Source organism: Heteronotia binoei, chromosome 4 (assembly GCF_032191835.1).
Source record: "Heteronotia binoei isolate CCM8104 ecotype False Entrance Well chromosome 4, APGP_CSIRO_Hbin_v1, whole genome shotgun sequence".
Taxonomy (NCBI): Eukaryota; Metazoa; Chordata; class Lepidosauria; order Squamata; family Gekkonidae; genus Heteronotia; species Heteronotia binoei.
In genome coordinates this window covers 52,989,965-53,012,182 of record NC_083226.1, presented here as the reverse complement: position 1 = coordinate 53,012,182, position 22,218 = coordinate 52,989,965, and the positions used below count along the sequence as shown (strand labels likewise).

General features: G+C 36.8%; 1 protein-coding gene across 17 annotated transcripts in view; it reads right to left on the bottom strand.

Moving 5' to 3' along the window:
- NFIB (nuclear factor I B) overlaps window positions 1-22,218 on the bottom strand; it is a 407,796-nt gene that overhangs the window by 36,775 nt on the left and 348,803 nt on the right. For 7 of the 17 annotated variants that reach the window (XM_060237273.1, XM_060237278.1, XM_060237280.1 and 4 more), the window contains 2 exons: window positions 17,311-17,489; window positions 596-761 (listed from right to left, as the gene is read on the bottom strand). In XM_060237273.1, the coding sequence (XP_060093256.1) occupies window positions 596-761; window positions 17,311-17,489 (345 nt within the window). The remainder of the gene's footprint in view (window positions 1-595; window positions 762-17,310; window positions 17,490-22,218) is intronic. The other 10 variants (XM_060237281.1, XM_060237285.1, XM_060237286.1 and 7 more) reach the window with 2 other exon arrangements.

The window sequence follows — 22,218 nt, the reverse complement described above, 5'->3', positions numbered from 1 at the left end:
TGCTTTTATAGCTGCAATTCTATTAAAGACCACAGGATATACAACATAGTACTGCATGTAGTAAATAATTAAGCACTATTTGCGCTTGTTATGCCATTAAAGGTTTGGTATGTCTCAAAATATTTTTCCAGTACCAAGACTATTGAATAAAAATACTTATTTAACTGAGAATCATAACTCTAATTCAATATGTTTTGAACATGACTTTTAGGACTGAGGTCTAATCAATTGTATACTTTTGGAAATCAGGTGTAGGCAATTTTATAAGCTTTCAATCTGAGTACACTTCCCAATGTCATTAGAATGCCCACCATAAAAAAAGAATAAAGGTTTTTTTCTCTCTGGGAAGTTTAATTCACTCTTGAGATTCTGGCTGCCATTTCACAAATGTCAAGACAAATTTTTAACACTTTTTTTAAAAGTAACTTTAGAGTAAAAGTTTTGTCAATCATATTGATACTAAGTTTGTTCTTTATTATCAACTAAGAGCATCTGCCTGGTCAAATAGCAGGAAAAGGCACCCTGATTTGGCCTTAATTTGAAATTATTTTGATCTTTTGTTGGACATTTTTTGTTTTCCTAAAGAAATACTTACTGCTTGCTGTAGGTGAAGATGCCTCACCTTCAGTGGAAGTAGTGATGGGTTTAGTGTCTGTCATGGTCAGGGTCACAGGCCGCACCGTACTGTGATGGGGAGAGGGTGCCAAAACTGGAGTAAAATGGCCAGGCATTTTCCCTACTACTTGACCACTGCTGTTAGGCTACAAAACAAAACCAGAAGAATGCCTTGTGAAATACACACATAGTGCTCAAGAGAACTATCTTACTATTTGGGGGTATTCCAGAACCCTGCTTCTGCAGTGGGCTTCTTTGATATTCAAATATTTTCCTGTATAGGACCGATTTTAATGACTATAGTGTCAATATGTATGTGGTTTGTGGTGTATGGGAGGGGTGAGGTTTGTGGCTTTTTCTCCCATGAAGAAGACTTTCTCAAGCACTAAACTACTTCACAAGAGATTTACAAGTGAAGACTATGATTCAGGTCTTTCTTGTTGTAATACAAAATTATATCTATTGGTGTTCCATGTGTTATAGGTTATAGAGGGGGGAATCCAAAGTGATCCCTCAAAATGAATCCAAGACATACATCAAAATGCCTCTATCAATGTGAATTTTGCAGATGTTAACTTAATGACCCCACTAATACATCTTGATTGAAATTATATCATGCTATACATATTAGACATAATCTGTTATTTGTTCTGTGATAGCAACAGTAACATTCTAGACAACTGAAATAACAACTGATAGGCATCATGTATCTGCTATGGGAACTTAAACAGGGTGGATGGAAAGGGAAACAATTCGTTAATTTCATACCTGATTTATAAGTGCCTAAATTTAAAAATACCCGAAGTATTAAAGGACAGTGCCAAAAATGTAGATTGTTCAGTGACAAATTTACTCACATACTGGGGATACTTTAGGCAGCAAAAAGTTGTTACACGTCTGGTAAAGATCAAGAACTGGTTATGAATGCCATGAATGGACATGACATGGGAAGCAAACATCATAATCTATCTGATGGGGAAAAGTCATTGCAGAAAACTAAAACACATTTCTAACTATTAAATTTATAAATAAATGCATCCACACAGAAAACTGTAATGGCATGTACAAACTGGGCACGTACAAACTTTGTTGCTTCTGGGTGCAACAGAATGGTTACTAGTCACATTTGAAACATCTAAAACTTCTGAAGCACTCTCAGCCCTGGTTAGTATTTGGACTGGAGACCACCAAGGAATTCCTGGGTTGTTATGCAGAGGAAGGCAATGACAAACCCTATGAATGTCTCTTGTCTTGAAAACCCTGTGGGGTTGTGTCACACAGCAGGGGACCAGGAAGGGCCTTCTACTAGCTGCCACCACTCTGATAAGGTCTGTATGGGAGGGCCCAGTGCACCCAACCATTTCTGTATCTTCCTTATTATCAAAACTTTTTAACCATGATGGAAGAGATGTGAGGACCAAGTAGTTAACAACAAAAAGTTTATTGTAAGAGCTCTAAAACAACAAGTAAAATGTTTGGTGCAGAGTAAATATAGAAAATAGTAAAGTTTGGTAAACATAAATAAAAGCCCTGACATGTCTAACGAGACCTAATACCAAACAGACTCACCTCTTTGGGTGAGGGAACCTTCTCTCCAGAGAGAACGTTTCTCCCTGCACTGCAACCTTTTCCAGAGAGAACAACGCAGTCTGCAGCTTGGCCTATTTATGCTTTCCTCTCAGGTCCCACCTCTGCCACTCAATCAGAGGATAGAAGGGATCCTGTGAGATGTAGCCCCACTAGCAACTCCTAGGCAGGCTTCTCTGGAGCCTGTAGTTTGCACTAGGCCCTAGGATCATGACAGGTTGCCATAAGTTGGCAGTGGCTTGATGCACTTAATACAATGTAGTATATATTAGAGAAATTAGCGAGTAAATATTTGTGTGCATAGTCATGCATACATTGACACTGGATGGATGCCAGAGGAACTTAAGTATATTAAGTATGGAACTTGAGTGTTTTTTACTATATAATGAAGTTTGACCCATTTAAATAGAATGAAACATTCTTAGGTAAAAAAACAGCCCCTCTTTGTCATAACATTTACTAAAATCAGTACGTGATGTCACTACATCCAAAGACACACAGTGAGCCAATAATATGCGATGGTGTGGGGACACTCAGTGTGATATCACATTTCATTTTAGCAGGCAGGTCAGGAAAAAATCAGAAAGGAAAGAACAGTAGCAGTTCAGGGATATTTAAAACATCTAAGTACGTCTTATTTTTTTCAAGATTGCTTCTGCACACACATAGCCAGAGTTTACAAACTGGGTTATAAGAGATGTGAAGAGGTTTTAAAATAGAATACTGATCTCCAACTATGTCATATGTATTACAGAAAGTCTATTCAAGATCTAAGCTTGCTTTCCATTCTATTAATGCTCATATATTAGTGTTCTTTATTGTAAACTGAAACTCTGTTAAGAAAAATCTGATGAATTTTTTTAAAAAATGCTCATATATACCTGAGGATACTCCTAGTTTGTTATTAGTGTTATCGTTTTAACAATTATCATGCTAACTTACAACTCATACTTGTGTTTCTATTGCCATTTGATATTTGTGGGATTTTTAATAATGAAAAAAAAAATCAGTAAACAACACATACATGGAACCAGGATGTCTTTTAAGAGGTATGAAAATCTTAAGCAGGGGAACTGTAAGACTTGTGGGAGGGGGGATCCCATCATTTCCCTACCTTTTGCTTGGTTGCCTGGCCAGCTACTCATTGGCCAGTGCATTTGCTTACAGCACTGCCTCCTCTCCACCTGCCTAGCTCAAAGGGTGGCTGGCAAAAAGCACTGGGGAGGGTCCTGCTCTTCTGCCCACTGCACCACCACCTCCACTGGTCTGGTTCACTGAAGCTCTGGTTACCACTCTTCCCCCAGCATCACCACTGCAGAACATGCAAGATACTTGAGGTGGAGGGAGAATCCCAGGGACAGTAGTACCCCATTGACAGCATCTGTTGTTCTACTTACTTGCTATTCTCCTTGCTTGCCCAGCTACCTACCCACCCCCACCTCTACTATGCCTGCTTGCCTCCTCGCTCACTCTCTTGTCATTTACCCACCCCATCTGGCTCCTCATGTCTCAAAATGTCTGTTGAGACCACTTCCTTTTGTTTTTAAGTTTTTCTGCAAATTTGTATATTCCTGCAGTTTGTAGAAAAACACACCCTTTTTATATTGCTCTAATCTTTTGATTTAAATATCTGCTAAAGGTGGGCACAAACCTTGTCATGAACCTAAGTTTGTCATGAAAAATGCACCATTCATGGTTCATGAGCCAAGGTTTGTTCAATTGCATATCCTATGAACCTCCCATGAACTGCCATGTTTTTACAGAGGTTTGTGCAGTTTGTGAAGCAGGCTGGCACTGATTAATTAACTGTAAAATCAATGGAGGGGGATGGACTTCTGTAGCTCTGGAAACACCAATAGTGATGCTCCAAAATTTGACAGCAGCCCTGGCTGCCAAAAAGAGAGCTCCCATTCTCATCCTGAACCACCTTTTTTTTGGGGGGGGGGGGGAGGCAGCCATTTCTCCCCCGCAAAGCCAATCCTCACCACACTTGGAGGACAGGTAGAGGGGCATCCCAGATAGATTCTCAGTGACTTTGATGCCTCTAGCTTTCAGGGGATCCGTTTGACACATCCCTGGAACCTGTGGCTTTGATTTCCCCAGAGAGCACTTTCCTGGAGGCACCTGCTTTGGTGGGCTGTACCTCGGCCCTCCTAAACCCTATCTTCACCAAATTTGGAGGGCAAGTAGAGAGTCAGCTGGAGATTTGCTGCAAGTTTGGTGTCTCTAAGCCCATAGGGGCTGTTCTACCACATCATAAACCTCATGAAGCAAACCATTTTGGTAAACAGGAAAATTTGTGGTTTGCAAGTTCCCATAAACCACAGTGAGCCTCCATTTTCAGTTCATGCCCGTCCCTAGTATCCACAGCTGGGGTTGTGGGGAATACTTGATATAACTATATCTGAATATCATTTTACAACTTGTAGATTATATATGGACCATATAAATTACTAGAACATGGTACCCAGCACTAGTGCGCATTTCCACTACTGTAATATGCATGATAACTAAAGGCATAAATCTAAGAAGGCACAGTACTACTAATACAGCTCCACTGTACATTTCTGTTACCAAATATATCCTGCACAGTATACAAGCAATGCCATCATCACACTATATAGATAGGGATGTATGTGTGAGCTTTATAGACTCCATTCCTAATGCTTAACAAAACATAAATCAGAGAGGTAGCACACCCAATCATTTCAAATAAAACTATTTCCATTATTTCTTATTAATAGTTAATATTGATACACAAATTAGTGCTGCATACCTACATAGCTTCCACAGAACCAGAAAGGCATACACATGCAATGTTTCTATTGGAACTGAACAGGCATGACATGGTTTTAAACGTTTATCATAGTAACTGGATGTAGTAAAAGCTTTGAAAACATCTTTGACGATGTACTTCTTGCACATCGCATAGCTACAGACCTGCAATCTAAACACTGAAATCTAATTTTTCTGACCATTTATAGTGCCTGGACTTATGCCTACTGTTTCATAACTGGTGGAGACATCTTTTTCCAATTATAGGACTGGGTGCAGGATTCACACAACTTTTAATGTATTTACTTACTTTATTTATAGTCTGCATTCCTTGATGAGACTAAACTTTTTATAATGTTTGGTAACTCAGCGCACTAGGATGTTTTTGGAACTGTGCATGTACAAAAACAAATAATGAATTTTTAGGATATCCAGGGATTAAAAGTGCCAATATCATGATGAGCTTTCTTAAGCAATTATGTTGCCAAAAAACAAACTCAAATTAATTAAATGGACACAGCTGGAGGGCAGCACTATCTGCAACAATGTATCACCTTTTACGGTTCCCCAATGATTACAGCGTACAGAAACTGAACAGCTCATATGGACTACAGCTCTTTCCTGGCAAACTGAGAAAATTAACCCTCTAAATTGCAGAGGTGATCCACTTTTAGAGCATAGGCAAATTTATATCATTTTCTTGTCACAAATTTCTCTACAGACTGATTTCAAACGCAGAAGATTTGACACTTAATATGTCCAAAAACCAGTATCTAAATATTACATCCCACTGCTTCTACCTTTCAATAATCCTTACAATGCTGTTATTTAATACTCTTAGTAGGGTATCAATGTAGTCCCCATGCTTCCTACAAATTTATCAGGCAGGGAAATGACAAGTTCAATTAGATAAGCAGAGATTTGCTTCACACATAGCCAGCCTCAAGCTTGGGATCCTGCACCCACATGTCTTTTGATTACATTTAGATTTCTGCTGGCTACCTATATTTTACCATTGCATCCAAAGGGATCCAAAAACAGGTTGGCTGTGGTTTACAATTCTAATTTAGCTGCAAATGGTAAACTCTGGCTTTGATACTAACTGCCTTTTGTGCTTGTAGAGAAGGAGTTGGCAACAATATTAGGAGATTCTCTGCACACTCCACAGACCCCCAACTTGGACTCCATGCTGTTCCCAGAGAGACTCCTAAGCATGATTTCAGGGTGGCAAAGCAGGCTGCAACTTTCCTATGGTTTACTGAGAAATGTGAAGGAGATGAAATGGGGAAAGGAGGGATCACATGCAGTTGAGGTACATACCCAATGGCTTGGAGGACTAGGACTGTTATATCTGAACTGATCAGTTATTCTAAAACTGAACTGACTAGTAAAACATTGTAACTAATTTTAAGAGCATTCATTCCAGAAAAATCCATCTCTTTACTTTCTTATGTAATGTTAATATAAGCTGCTGTACTGAAATGCTTAACACAGATGTGAATAACTTTTATTCATACCACTCGTCACAAGTATCACAACTTCCAAATGCCAGTGTTTACTTTAGACATTCAACCATCACCTGAGAAAGCCGAACAGCTTGAATTGAGGGCACAAATGTCAGTGGAATTAAACAAGTTTAAATCTGTGTAGCGTTGTATGTATGTAAGACTGTAATTCCATATTTTGCTATCAGAGCTCAGTGTACCAGCTTCAACTGGTTTTCATTTCTGGAATTAAAACTTAATGTCTCTTTAAAAAAAAGTAAAGCAAGAACTAATTGACATAAGCAAGCTCAAGCTAGCCAACATCTGTTTATTACTTACTGTTACAAAAGGTCTATAAAACTCATGCTAAAAACCCCAACATGTATGAATACTGACCCTTCTGTAGAAAAACTGGATGAAGAAGAATGCACAATTAAAGGAATCTGGGCACAATTGCAAAAAAATTCATTAGAATTAGTTGCAGAATATTTTAATTCTTTTAACTGCTCCTAGGACTTGGTTATGCAGGAAGAGATATCCAAGTGCTGAAACTGAGAGCCAGTTATTCGCTTGAACTTTGCATTACTGTGGCTTACAGTTGTTGCTATATTTTTAAGCTCACAAAAAATGCTTATAAAGATAAGATTCTGAATCATATCCAATTTCTCCTATACTAGGAAACATTCTCTTAAAATCAGATATATGTAACAGAATTTAAAATGTGACATCATGTTTAAAGACATAAGAAGGCACATGAATGTTTATCCTGTTGTATATTTTATACTATAAGGCAGTTCTTCGAAAGTATATAGTAATTTGAACAGTTTCAAACATTAACAGACGGGCCAATAAGTAGATGTTATGCGTCAATCTGGGGAGATATGTACTACTTGCAGCTATTTCTGCAAATAATAAAGCATATATTTCATACTACAAACAATGGAAAAAGCTGCCTTTAACTCAATTCCTATTGCTTTTAATGGAAGGTAAAATCTTCCAAAATCACCAAATGCCTTCCATCCATCCCCAGGCCTCATAAAGACCACGGATTGTAATCCCTATGAGGGTGGTAAATGGATTGCTATTGTCAAATTGTTTTATGTAACTCTGTCTCATGTTCAAGATCTGGTTCTAAATGCGGTAAAACTGCTTGTATTGTCTATGCCAGAATATAAAATTCCCTTCCAAGTAAAAGAGTGGTTAGATAAATTAAATATATTTTGTATGACCAAACTGACAATTTACTTACATATATGGTGTATGTAAAAAGTCATTAATATCACTGATTGTGAAACAAGAATAATCATATACGAGGATGACCTTGAATTCAAAATATATTTAAAATAGCATTTATTCAATACAACTTTCCTTAAAGTAATGGTACATTTCTAAAAATCTGAAATCTGAATAATAGAATAATTTTTGCCAAATTTCTGAATAGTACCAACTGAAGAACAGATATTATTCTTAATTCTTGCAGGCAAGATTAATCTAATGTTTTAGAATTATTTACCAAGAAGCTGAACTACCACAAGGATTACATGCGCTTGATATTTTAGGATGAACAACTAAACCAAGCCTTCAAATTCTCAGCACCCCCACCAATCATCTTCATAAAAGAGCTAGTTGCTGCTGCTATAAAGTGCTGCTGCTATAGAAACTTCTAAGTTCATACAACATTTGATTAATTTTTGTTATTCATTTCCCCGCTTTGTCTAACTGGAATGAAACTGATGCAAGACAATCTACAGCAAAATCCTGAAAATAATAAAGACAAACAATTTTGTAAGCAGTATAAATGTTGCCCAAAAGGTCAGAAAGATAAGGGACACCTAGGCTTGCCTTCTGATGAAATGTGGTAGCACAAAATTAGGCTTCTGACAACAGTAACAGGCATTATCTAATAGCAGAAGAAACACTGGACTTGAAACTAGGTTCATAACCCAAAAAGCTAATTATCTAGAAGTGATTTGTCATTGTTTCATAGATTTTTCTGTCCTTAAACATATATAGAAATCAGCTGCTTAACATTTTGTTTTCTACAATGGCCAAACACATATCTCCAAGAAATGTCAAGGGAAGGTTCTGAAAGTAATAGCCCCCAACATTTAGTATATTACTTCTGAACCTGCAGATTCAGGTGATTCCATGAACTTGATGCAACCCCCCCTTCCCTTTTTTAAAGGAAAACTAAGCTAGTAGCCCTTACCACATTCAGGCAATTCCAACTTTTTTGCCCCAATGTGTTTAATTTTTCATTTATTTGTTTTATTCAAAACATTCACACCTGTCCCTTCCTATATAGATATCTTATGAGGTAGTTTACAACAATATAATAATAAAAATCTTACAATTATAATATCAACAAACACATTATAAAAATTGTATGTAATTTTAAAAGGGCATCATTTTGAAAAAAAATGAGGAAAGATCTTAAAACACTAGAAAAGGAGGAGCATAAAAACTGAAAATGAATCTTCAAAAACAACTGTGGTATAAAAACAAAATATTTATTCAAATTTTACAAAGGAGGAAGTTTGATTGGGAAAATAAAAATGTCTTTGTCTGGCATCCAATAGCTTGCCAATTTGGAGTTCTTTTGTGAGGGGGAAGTTCCAGAGCCTAAGATTTCACCCACGCTTGTTTGCTCTTTTGTTACCCGTTCAGCCATTTTAAACAGATTCTTCTGCAGTTCTTCAGAATGCTTTAGATTTCATCATCCTTATTAATTTGGTGTTATCAAAATATCTGGCTGCTCACTGTTCATACCTGATTCCATATAGTTTAAGGATAAATTAAATCAAGTACAGTTTCTTGTGGAATCTACTGTCTCAATTGTGCAAACTATCCATATATTTTACTGTTTTTTACTGGAATCTACTGTCTCAATTGTGCAAACTATCCATATATTTTACTGTTTTTTACTGGAATCTACTGTCTCAATTGTGCAAACTATCCATATATTTTACTGTTTTTTAACTACTTACCAGTTCGCTTACTGCATCAGTGCAATTCTAAGTACAATTATATCATTCTAAATCCATTGACATCAATGGACCTAGAAGGGTGTAACTCTGCTAAGGATTGCCCTGCTGACTGCTACATTTATGGGGGTGGGGAGAGATTTTATTATAGCATATTTATTGGCTACACTCAGGACCTTTGATGAATGACTCTGTTAACAGCTTTTTAAAGGTCCAAACAATACTGACTGGATAAGGCACGCCTATATTCTAATTGATAATTCTCAAAGAACTCAAAAGAATGGTGAGGTAAGCCTTCCCAATGGAGTTCTTTTAAAGTTTTAGCATACATGAAGCCAGGGCTCATCCAGTAAGCATGTGTGCATATAAAATAGACAACAAATGATATGCTTTCAATTTTATATTAGATAATTGTCCTGAGGAAAACTTGTTCTTCTATGTGTTCACAATTCTAGCTTTTATAATATTCTTTCTTTTTAAAAATATTTCTTCTATATGGAGCTCGACTTACAATATTAATAAAATACATAAAATTGATTACATTAAAAATATAAAACCAAAATTTAAAATCACAGTTCAGCACTGCTTTAATCAATTACAGTCCTAAATAAGCTGTCTCCAGATGCCTTCTTAAGAATAAAAATGGTAGGGCCAGGCACAAATCCCTTGAGAGGCTGTTCCATAATTATGGGGCCGCCACTGAAAAGGCTCTCTCTTGTGTACCTATCAAATGAGCTTCTTTGATTGATGGGACAGTGAGAAGCACCTTTCCATGTGATCTCAGTTCCTGGACAGAAACTTATGGGAAGAAGATGGTCCTTCAGATACATATGAGAAAAAATGGTCTAAGACACTGCAGTTCCTAGCCATGCAAAGCTTTGAATACTTTCTACCAATTAATCTGGAAATACAGTTAGGGCAAACAAATGTGTGATTCCCTGGATCTTTCCAAATCACTTTTTAAAAACTACCACCAATTCTCAGGAGGTGATTTTAATTATAAATAGAATATTCTTCTTAAAATGTCAGCATATTCATATTTGAATTCCTTTAGGACAGGTGATGTCACCCACCTGTTGTGATTTGTTAATTTCACTACAACTGTGGCCTAGACACAACAGCCTCCAAACACAATGAGCTGAAATCTCCAATACAGCATCCTTTGCAAATGAAACAAGCAAGAGAGATAATAAACTTCTGTCATTATGAACATATGAAGCTGCCTTCTACTGAATCAGACCCTTGGTCCATCAAAGTCAGTATTGTCTTCTCAGACTGGCAGCGGCTCTCCAGGGTCTCAAGCTGCGGTTTTTCACACCTATTTGCCTGGACCCTTTTGAGTTGGAGATGCCGGGGATTGAACCTGGGACCTTCTGCTTCCCAAGCAGATGCTCTACCACTGAGCCACCGTCCAGCATCATTATAGTACATAATGAAGGTTAAGTAGTTCTTATTTATTTTGTTTGATTTTTATCACGGCAGGTTACAAGTCAAAAAGATAGCAATATAGATTTATATTTTATAAATATATTTTATAAAATAAAAATTTAGATTACCATTCAAATTATATTTAAAACATAAAGCAAATGCAGTAAGGGTGGATTTGGCTTGACAAGTATGGCCTGGTTCCATTTGGCCAGCATAGCCAGCAGGGAGACCGAGATGGATTTGGATGTCCACCACCTCATCTGAAGGTCCGGCAGAACAGCACTGGCTGAATGGGAGCCTGCGCAGGCATTGCCATCAGCACACATGCCGTCACATTTTGAACTAGCTGCAGTGTCCTGGTCAGGTTCAAGGGCAGCCTCATGTAGAGCGAGTCACAATAAGTCTGGAAGTGATGGTTGCATGGATTACTGTAGCTTATGTCCTGGAAAGTGAGATGCAGAACTAGTTGCTTGACCAGTGACAGATGGAAAAAGGCTGATTGAGCAACAGTGGCAACTGGGCCTTCATAGAAAGAGAGGCATCCAGAAGCACCCCCATGCTCTTCACCCTTGGCACTGGTTGGGAGCTGGATTCCCAATCTGAGGTCCCCACAACTCAGATATAGGAGCTCCATCTTCACCGGATTTAATTTTAAAGTATCTGTCTAATAACTCTGGGGCAGAGACCGTCTGTCCATCCATCAACATATAGAGCTGGCTGTTGTCAGCATACTGAGCACAACCCAGCCCATACCTCTGGACCAAATGGGCAAGGGGGTGCATATAGATGTTAAACAAGCTAGAAGAACTGGTAGAACACACTGACAGGAAACCCCTGGTTCAACATATACTTCGTTAAGATGTTAGTTGGCTTTTGACAAAGCAATATTATCTCTGATTATGCCCCTCACCCCCAAGTTTGTAATATGGGAACATCACTAACATGTTTTTACAAGGTATTTTTAATTACCATTGAACTAATTCTATAAAAGACACTGAAATTTAAAATGTGCTTAACAGATCATAGGTATTACTGTAACACATATATGCTCTTTCTTATCAATACCACCTTATCCGCATCCCATCTGCACCTAAACACTTATCCTAAAGCAAAAATGTTTCTCTATTCCCTGAGTTCATTTTTGCTACAATTCTTGAAACTATTTAGGCTTCCTGACTGCTCAGTCACATGTAATTAGATGCATTTAACACTACATTGAAAAAAACCACATACTGTTTCCCTTGTGGAAATCCCTGCGAGCTCTACATTTTAAACTAATTCTGGTTAAAATATTCCACTGAATACTGTGACTGCCTCACTGTAATCGGTGTAGCAGTAAAGCAATTAGTTTCAAAATTGCTGTGGGGAATGTAGTGCACCTCAATTGGTTGTCTTAATCTAAATGAGCATAATACTATAAGATGTTGGGGAAGGAACCGTTCTGTTTAGGTAAGATGCTACCTGGGTATCAGCTCTTCTACTACTGGGAAAAAAGTAAAGAAAACATTATCACAATACTTGTTCCAAAACCAAGGGAATGAATATGCATTGATGTGGAAAAATATAATTGAATATACCACAACACTTCTGAGAAGTGTGTGTGCACATGACAGCTCATACCTTAAATAAAACTTCTTCTTAAAGGTGCCACTGGACCCAAACTTTGTTCCATGACACATCCTATATATACAGTTGCATGTTATGATAACCATATTTGTTTAAATGCATGTTTTAAAGAAAACTGCATTGGCTCCAACGATGCAATTGTATCAACAATTTCCCTTTTTGTTGTTAAAACATCAATCTGAGGTTGCCTGTTTCTTTCTGGTACAAAAAAGAGTATTATTTCATTATACAGCATAAGCAGGGGTGTTAAACATGCAGCCCAGGAGCCGAATCAAGCCCTTGGAGGGCTCCTATCAGGCCCCCGAGCAACTGGCTCTTGTCTGCTTCCTTCTTCCTCTCTCTTGCTTTCTTCTGCATCTCAACTTGCTTTGCAAGACTTGCTCAGTTGCACAGCAGCTACAGAGTGAAACCTCAGTTTTCTCCATTGGTTGAGACTCCTCCCCCTCCTGGTCCCCTGGGGAAGAGGTAAGAGCCACAGCTTCTTTTGCCCAGTTCCCTGGATCCCACAGGAGAAATACAAATAAAGCACCTTTAAGATCATCAAGTGCTAATGTTTTAAGCAAACTTTATTTTAAGTTAAAAAACAAAACAAAAAAAACTTTAGTCATGTTTGTCTGTGTCCTTTAAAAAGTTTATATCTTTGCTACCTAATCTTAAATAGGAACACCTGTGGCCCAGCCCTACATGGCCTGGCCTAGCCCGACATGGTCTCATTTATATCAGATCCGTCCCTCATAACAAATGAGTTCAACACCCCTGGCATACAGGATATAATCTTGGTATCACTGTGTTCTCAGAGTTTGCATTCTGATGCCAATATATTTCTAAGGCATTCTGTGTTAAAACTGTGCTATGTGAAAACAGGGTTCATTATTCACCCATCTCTCGCTAATCATTAAAATTAAGAAAAATGGGCAAACATTTCCAATGTATCAAGGGGTGCCAACTAACAGTCCTACACAATTATTTTGGTTTAAGCCCATAGCTTTAAGTGGACAGTCTGGAACAACTCTGCATATAATTGCAGTGTTAGACAGCTATCCTTTTCACATTTACTAATGAGTAAGTACCATTAAACCCTAAGATTATGTCCAAATAAACATTCATAAAATCAAGTTGCATGTTTCACTAAGATTTGCTTAATCAAGTATAACATTTTCTCCTTGTCTGACCATTAATTTGTTTTACTGTTTTCAAAGTCAAAGCAAGACATTCAGGGTCTTGTTTGCTTTCCTATCATTTTGAACTAATTCAACACGCCCATGAACACGATTCTCATCTGCATTTTAGACCATTTATTTATGATTTATTTATGAATTATTTATTTATATACCATGAGAATTAACTCCTTAAATTAACTCCTTAAATCCCACATAAAAGACAACAGTAGAATGTCCATCTTACATGTACAGTGTAAGGAATTGCCTTGTTTTTGGAATTTTTGCAAGCACATGAGCTCCAGCACAGAAGGGGGTAAATGAGCCAGTAATAACACAGGGAGGGAAGGGGGAGGAAATCCACAAGGTTCAACGAAATAGTGGAGACTAGTTTGGCTCTTTTACCGCATTCTCCTCTGATGGTGAGATCTAAGCAGCAGGGGAGAGCTCTAAATAGTAAATGACATAGATTTTTTTTTTTAAAAAAACACAGCATAGCATTTGTTTGGGACCATGGGTTTTATAAGTAATGTGACAAGCACTATCCAAGAAGCCACAGGACACTTGCACAGAGCATTTGTAATGACAATATGAGAGAAAAATAGAATATATCCCTCATAAAATATTATGATTTCGGTGCCAGGAAAATGCAATATTCTTGCACAATGTCTTGAAAAAAGATTTTTGGTCCCACAAAACAAATGGATAAGAACATACTGCACAAAAATGAATATGTACTAAAATATTTCAAGGAAACAGGTGTGCACAATTTCATTTAACACGAAGAGCCACACTGGGTAGACATTTTGTTTTGCTATTGGACACAAATACTTGGACTTTAAAATTTGTGTGGGAAGCATGCTGTTGAAAAGAGACATCCACATCTGCTAATCTCTGAAGCAAGTTATTAGCAAATCGCTCCTTTAATTGGAGACTCTTCTTCTCAAAGCATAGCTGCACTCCTGCTAATTATATATGGTTCCCAGTATTAAAGAGGATAAAGAGTAGTTAACAGAATAATAAAAAGGGTGTAAAATTCATTATGGACATAACTTTTCTTGAAAATTTGAACACAAATCTATATAACAATTTGTTATTATCTAGATCGCTTAAGAAACTGTCTATAAAACTGAAATACAAGAAATTCCTAAAAAATCAGAATACCAAAGGCCTGTTTTCTCTCAATAATGCTTAATTGAGATATCAGTTTAACAAAGCAAAACAAAACAAAAGAACTCTTAGATTTTTCACACTGAATTAACATTAAGGACCTCAAATGGATGTCTTAATCCGACTTTATTATTCATGGAAATTTTACACAAATTAAAATCAGCTAGCTCCTGCATGCTCCTTTTAATCTGAATATTAGTGAAAATGCTTCATGACCTAGACAATTTTAAAAACTCACTTACAGCAATCTATAGCCCGGATCTACTCAGCTTTATTAAGATTAATATTTTAAGCAAAAAATTCTATATTATTTAGACTTTTTAGTTAATGATAAGAAGCAATACTACATTCTCTGTGATGTAACAGCATACAGATTTACAGCTGGATTAAAAAGTTAATTCTTAGTCCACTAACTACAATTGGCCTCTGGAACAGTTCAGAAGAATAACTTGCCTGTTATTAATTTTTGTTATTAAATTGTGTTCTACTGAAACCTTGTACAAAATGAGTGATAAGGAAGTTGCTTTTGACACTTCATGCAGCAAATTTACTATAAAAACAATAAAAAGGGGTTCTGCTTCTATAGCAAAAGTAGACTGCAGTAGATTGAGACAATTACGCTACAGTGCATTATGCTAATTTCCATAATGCTTTACACTAAACTATTACATTAAATCTGTTCCTCAGGAGTCCAAAAAGGAGTGCGTGTACCACTACTGGATAATGTTCACAGCCTGGGTTCACCTTGCTCCTGGATTCCTGGGAAGTGGCCATGGCCAAGAGCCTGGTTTACCAGCTTCAGTTATTGTGCGAGCTGTGAACTATCTTGAAATACCACCACAGTAACTTCACAATGTGACCATTTTATAGTGTTCCATATTCAACATGTGTTTTGGAAACTGGACTAAAATGTGACAAACCCATTGTTATCTGGGAAACCAGGCAGCAACCATATGATGCTAACAAGTCAATCCGACTGGCTTCCTTTTTTTCTCTGGGACAAATTCAAGGTGCTAGTTTTAACCTTTAGATCTAACAAACAAGATTTAAGATATCTGAAAATATCTGTTCTTCTATGCATCTGTTGAGAATTAACAACTGATTATAAGGTTCAGTTAAAATTTCTACCAGCAAAGATTGCAAGACTATCATCAACTAAAAACAGAGCGTTGACAGTAGCTCCTGTTTTGTGAAATTTTCTCCTGTGGGAGACCCACCACATCCATACTGTTGGTTACTTTAAAAGAACAGAATAATATTTTTATTCTTTAAGGAATGTTAAGGTTTTGTACTGTTGACTTTATTTTACTGTGCTTATTTTCATTGTATCTATTGAAATGGTATTAATTTATTGCTGATTTTATTGTTTCAATTTTTGTTGTTTACTGCTTTGGTAACGACCAAGATGAAGAGAGATGTAAACTGAAGTAATAAAAGCAGAATGAAAAGAAGACTGATCTACAAAGGAAAATAAAATTAAATATAATTCATTGTGCTTTATGTTTAGTCTCAGATGATTTATGAATGATAATCTATTTAGAGTTTTTAAAATGCTACAGATGTAAACTATGGATCATAATAGAAGTGCTAAAAAGAATATGAGGCTTCAATACCAAGTTTAAGATTACCTTAGACAAACACTGCAAATATTTCATAACTTAGCTAGATGGTTTATGAGACAAATTATATGCTGCCATTAAGAACTGCACACTAGTCTTTTAGAAATCATTTCTCTGCTAAAAGTTGTATTAATGACAACTTTGGAAACACATCTGAACTGCCATACAACTATGTGAAACTTGTTGACAGAACCCAAGAACCATATCTATTACATTTATTAACGTTATGTAAAGAATATTACAAATTGTAAGATCTGTTCAAAATAGTGACCATAATAATAGCTAATTATGTAAAGATTTGCCAAATAGATGCAAAATATGCAATTTAAGGGAACTGCATTTAAATAGCTTGCCAATTAATAGTTTTGCCTGTTCTTTTGTGTTCATTAACACATTTCTTGCTTCTTCATCCCTGTTCATCATCACTACAGAAGCTGTTTTTAATGGCTATGACTTAACTATAAAATAAGTTTAATCAAAAATATCTAGCTACAGTCCAGAAAATGGCATGTGCAATCAGTTGCAATTATCAGCTACAGAAGGCAGAGATATCTGTCATTCCCCAAACAACCGTGGAAGCATTCTGGTTGTCGTCATAGTATGAATTTCTCTAGTCACAACCATCTTATCTTTTCTAAGAGCTTTGTTTATGCCAAAGTCTACAGGATCATGCTCCCATCTCTTTGGCACTCCAATATGAGTGCTGGTGAACAACCTAGCTTTATTTGGCCATACGTAACTGAAAAGACACCAATTTTTTATATCAGAAGAGCTAGATTAAACAAATTAAACAAACATTTCAAAACATTTTCAAGAGACACATTCCTTCTAGGATTACTCACGGATCTTTGGAGTGTTACAGTACCTGGCTGGTTTGTGGACTGGACGGGTCGTAAGAATAATTCTTCAGAGTATCCTGAGGATTCAGGTGAGGAGGATATCTGATTGTTGGATGGGAAAAGTAGCTAGATGGGGCAGGAGGAAGAATAGCTTGTGGTGGAAATGGCAATGGTGAAGGTGAAGGTGGAGGTCTAGTTGAGATGACTAGAGGAGACAAGATAAAGTGGAAGTTGTTTAGGATCTTTCATTATAGCAAAGCTCTTCAGAAACAACAAGAAAAACCAAATAAGCCATGCACTGAAATGGATTAATTTCCTTGTATTATACCAAGGTAGAATCTACAGCAGGGGTGGCAAAGCAGCTCTCCAGATGTTTTTTGCCTACAACTCCCATCAGCCCTAGCCAGCATGGCCGACGGCTGGGGCTGCTGGGAGTTGTAGGCAAAAAACATCTGGAGAGCTACCGTTGGCCACTCCTGATCTACAGCTTTGTTACCAAACTTTCATTCTCACAATGCAAGTATTCTCCAAGTATATAAATAAGCACTTCCATTATGCCTTTACTGGATTTACATGTATCTTTAAATACAGAAATCTTCACCCAAGGGAGACATATTTCTTTTATCAAGTCTGACACAAAGTCCAGCAAAGCAAACAATCCAACAAATTGTTTAGAAACTCAGAGCAGTCTTTTTAAAAGGATAACAAAATCAGAGTTCTAAGAGTCAGCAAATGATTCTACAATGCATTGTGCTAGAACCTGGGTAACTAGATGAGAGGGTAGGGAATAATTACTAAGCAATAACACCATGAATAATTAGCTGTCCATTGTAAAAATACTAATGAACATTCAATTGCAGGGCCTGGGAAAATATCTCTAGTGAACAAAAAGGGTGTCATATCCTATACATATTTTTTCTTTGCATTCTGTTTCTTCTTTACACACTTCAGAAAACACAGTAACGTCTATAGTAATGAATGGAATGTACAGAATGTCCTGTTTCAGCAAAGCTGTTATACCAGGTGTGGAAATTATATTATCACAGTGCATAATAATCACGTTCCATTTATATGGGGCAACTTTTTCTTTTATTAAAATGAAATTACTGAATAATCAGGAAGTGAGGGGGGACAGTGCTTTCTACAGAATAAAGTTACAAGCTATATAATGCTGTGTAGAATTTATCAACTCTTAACAATTTAAAATGAGTTTAAAATAAAGGCTAAAATGCAACACAGCTGCAAGTATGCAGCAGGATACTGTTCTCCCCACCCCCCACCCTCTTTCTTCCTGACACATACACCTTTTAAATACGATGGAATTTAAAAAGCAGAGGACAGGATAAAGGCCTCTATCGTAGCCAGACTTTGGTTGCTCTTTGCCTTGCCTAATATCTTCACTTGTGGTTGTTGTAGCAGTGTTTGCCAAAGGCAAAGCTAATTCTGCCACTGCATGACGATGGTGAAACACAGCTTGTTATCACTACTACCAGCCGCCATTTTAACCTTTTATATTACAATAAGGAATGTGTAACACTGACTTAACCCACTAGTTGAAAGTTTACTTGTTTCTGGTATTCAAAGTAGTTAGTATAGCTGAAAACAAAACTCATTTGCAAAAAATGAAGATTCCTTCCTTTTCAGGAATGATTATCACCTTAGAGGTTTGGATTTCAGATCCTGAAACAGATTTCATGAATTTCTAATAATGGCCTTCTCTGTTCATACCAATGTCACGGAGAAAGAACCAAACTTAGAAACATTTTCTCTTGTATGTGGTTCTTAAAGATACTGAAGCCTGTCATAACATTAACATGGCAGGTTTCTTTAGTTAGTTTTCTGTCTCCCAATATTCCCACTTCCCTGGCCCCTTCTATTGCTTTACTAACATCAGCTCACAGTTCTGCCAACTTCATTTTCTCCTTGGCTATGTTTACATCTCTGATTTCAACTCTTTGCCATGTATTTAAGCCATCCATTGTTTCATTTTTTACTGTATTGTTTTAAATTTAAATTGTAGGGTTTTTATTGTTCAATTTATGTTGTAATGTGTCCTGAGCCCATTATGGGAAAGGACGGAATATAAGCCTACTAAATAAATATTTAGCATTTATAAAATACTTTTTTTGTGTTTAAAGCATTTCACATACATCATCTTCTTGTACTACTGTAAGGAGGCCAGTAGTATTGTCACCATCATTCAGGATCTGATAAGATTACATGAAATGTGAGTTGGGCTGGACCTTCCAGGTTTTGGCATCTTGAGCTTGGTGGGGGTCTGTAGAGCTTATCTTCAGCGGTCCCCCAAACCGAGCGGTAGGAGGGGTGCCACAGCTGTGGCATCTTGAGGGGAACCTTGTAGGGGACTCCTGACAGCAAGGGGCTTTACAGAAGCCAGGGAAACAGCGGTGCCTGGTCCCTATTCCTCCTGTCCTCTCCGATGCTCCGCCTCCACGGTCGCCATGATGGCAGCAAGAGGTGAATACCCGACTGCTTTCTTCTTCTAACAAGCTTTTAATACTTCATTCTTCTACCTTAATCACTGAAATACTACCATGCAAGTAAGTCTATTTTTTAATACTACTGACTAATGGAACTTCTATTATAATGCCAATTGGGACTGACAGGGGATGAGGAGGATATCCCCCCCACTTCCCCGCAAGGGAGGCTTCAAAAGGACAAAGAACAAACTTCTCAATAACTTAAATTGGACTGAACATAGATATTCGGATTTGGCTTACAATTAAACAAGCTATAATGAGAACATTATTTCATTACAATACAGTCTGAATGAAAGCTGGATATACCCTTAAGAGAAATGCATTTGATACTTGATCTAGACTGAAACTATTACAACCAGAATGTAAGAGAAAAGCACATGGCTGGAGGAGATTTAGAAAGATAGACTATCTGGGACTTTGAGTTATTTTTTAACTTTGATTATCAGACTGAGTTTTACCGTGGCGAAGACAGCACTGCAACTTGAAGCGCTTGATAAAAAAAGATGTTATGGTTACCATATTCTCCTTAAAGCAGGAAATCGGTCTGCTAGCAGAGTTGATACAAAACAGGGTGGAAACTTTTATTTTGAAATACAGCGAAACTGAAAATTTACATGAGCAGAGTGGTAAAGAGACCCCAGGGATGTCTACGGAGTTGAGAGGACAAAGATCCATTGGAAAAGGAGCCAAAAGAAATCAAAATGGAGACATCGTACGCAGTTACAAAGAGGAGGCAGAAATCAAGAATGATTAAAGTTTTTACAGGAGAAAGTGATGACGTGGAGGCCTCATCACTTTTAGCAAAAAGAATTAATGGGCCAAAGGGAGAAGAGGCAGACTTCATCAAGAAGATCAAGACCTGGAAAGATTTCAAAAAGAAGGGATTATAAACTGTTTCTCTTTTACATAATTGGTCAACATAAAATTAATAAAAGAAAACTGGCGTGCGACTTTGAAATGGCAAGTGAGATTTTTAGAATCTGCATGTTTTTCTTCTGTTTGTTATTTTCATCTATGGATTGTATATTTTTAAAGCTAACTAGAGCAATTTAATAGAGAGTGGGTTATAGAGATTGTATGATTTCTTCCCTAGGCAAAAGTAAATAAGTGTGGGAGATGAGGCTATTACTGCTTATCAAACTTGTTTTTTTTAGAGTAATATGAAAAAAGGAGTTATGATCTCCAAAAGTTTTTAAAGAATCTTAAATATTCAAAATAGACAAACAAGTAATTCGGGTCAATTTATAGTAAGGTAGATAATATAGATATTTTATATTTTTAAATCTGCTCCTGATATTTTTGACTTGAGAATCTGTTTATATTGAAATAGACAAAGTATTATGTTTTCTTTTTTTCTTCTTTCTCTTCCACTAGAAATAATTAAGTTAGTATTAAGGATAAAGAAATTATATTCATCTTTCCTGCTTATGTTTAGTCTCAACATTGTCAAATTATCTAATTAGTTCTTATTTTTAATACTGCTAAACTTAACCGGTTAGTTCTATCTTGTGGTTTTTTGTTTTTTTCTTTCTGCTTTTCTCATTTGTATGTACTGAAGATGAATAGCTTGAATTTATATCATAAGCAATAGAATAGTAAAAAGTATATAATGAAATAATAGAACTTTAGAATTTAATGGTTTTAATGGGTTAAAATTCAAAGACTTGCACGTAGAAAAAATTTGGTATTATGCTTTGAGGTAGAAATGTAACTGATATATTTGCTGCTTTTTTCTGTCTATTGTTTTTCTATCTTGTCCCCTCCCTTTTCTTCTTCTTTTGCTTCTGTATCCCCGCATTATTCTTTTTTATACCCAAACTTAATAAAAATTTGAATTGAAATGTGAGTTGGGTTGGGAGAAAACCCCAACCAAACTTGTGTTTAATGTGTGACCCAACATTCACCTTAAAATAGGGGGGGGGGAGTTTGGCTCCTGAACACACATGGAGGCAGGAAGAACTTCATAATCCCCTCCCCTCCACTAGGCATGCTTTTGCTAGCAGAAAAGGGCTTAATGACAGACAGCCGCCTCCACAGCATGTGGGAGGAAGAGAGGGAATGATGAAGCTCATCTTCCTTCTGTGAACATTTGAGAGCTGATTTGCACCTTTCCAACACAACTCGTGTTTAATGTATTGGCTAATCAAGCCTTCAGACAGATGATGATGTGAGATCTTTCCATTTAATAATTCATGGCACAGGCAAGTTTTTCCTTTCTCCCTCGGTATCTGTTTTTGTCACTGGATTATAAGGATGATTGCTCTGCTCTTATCTTTAATATCTACAAACATGCATATCCTTTTCAAATAGATTTTACTACTAATATGATGCTAATTGTCCCAATTTCCTTACTATAGTTCTCCCATCACTCTTTTTGTAGTACAGACATTAAGGTTAGATAGGGCAAAGTAAATTAACTATTATGGCCACCGT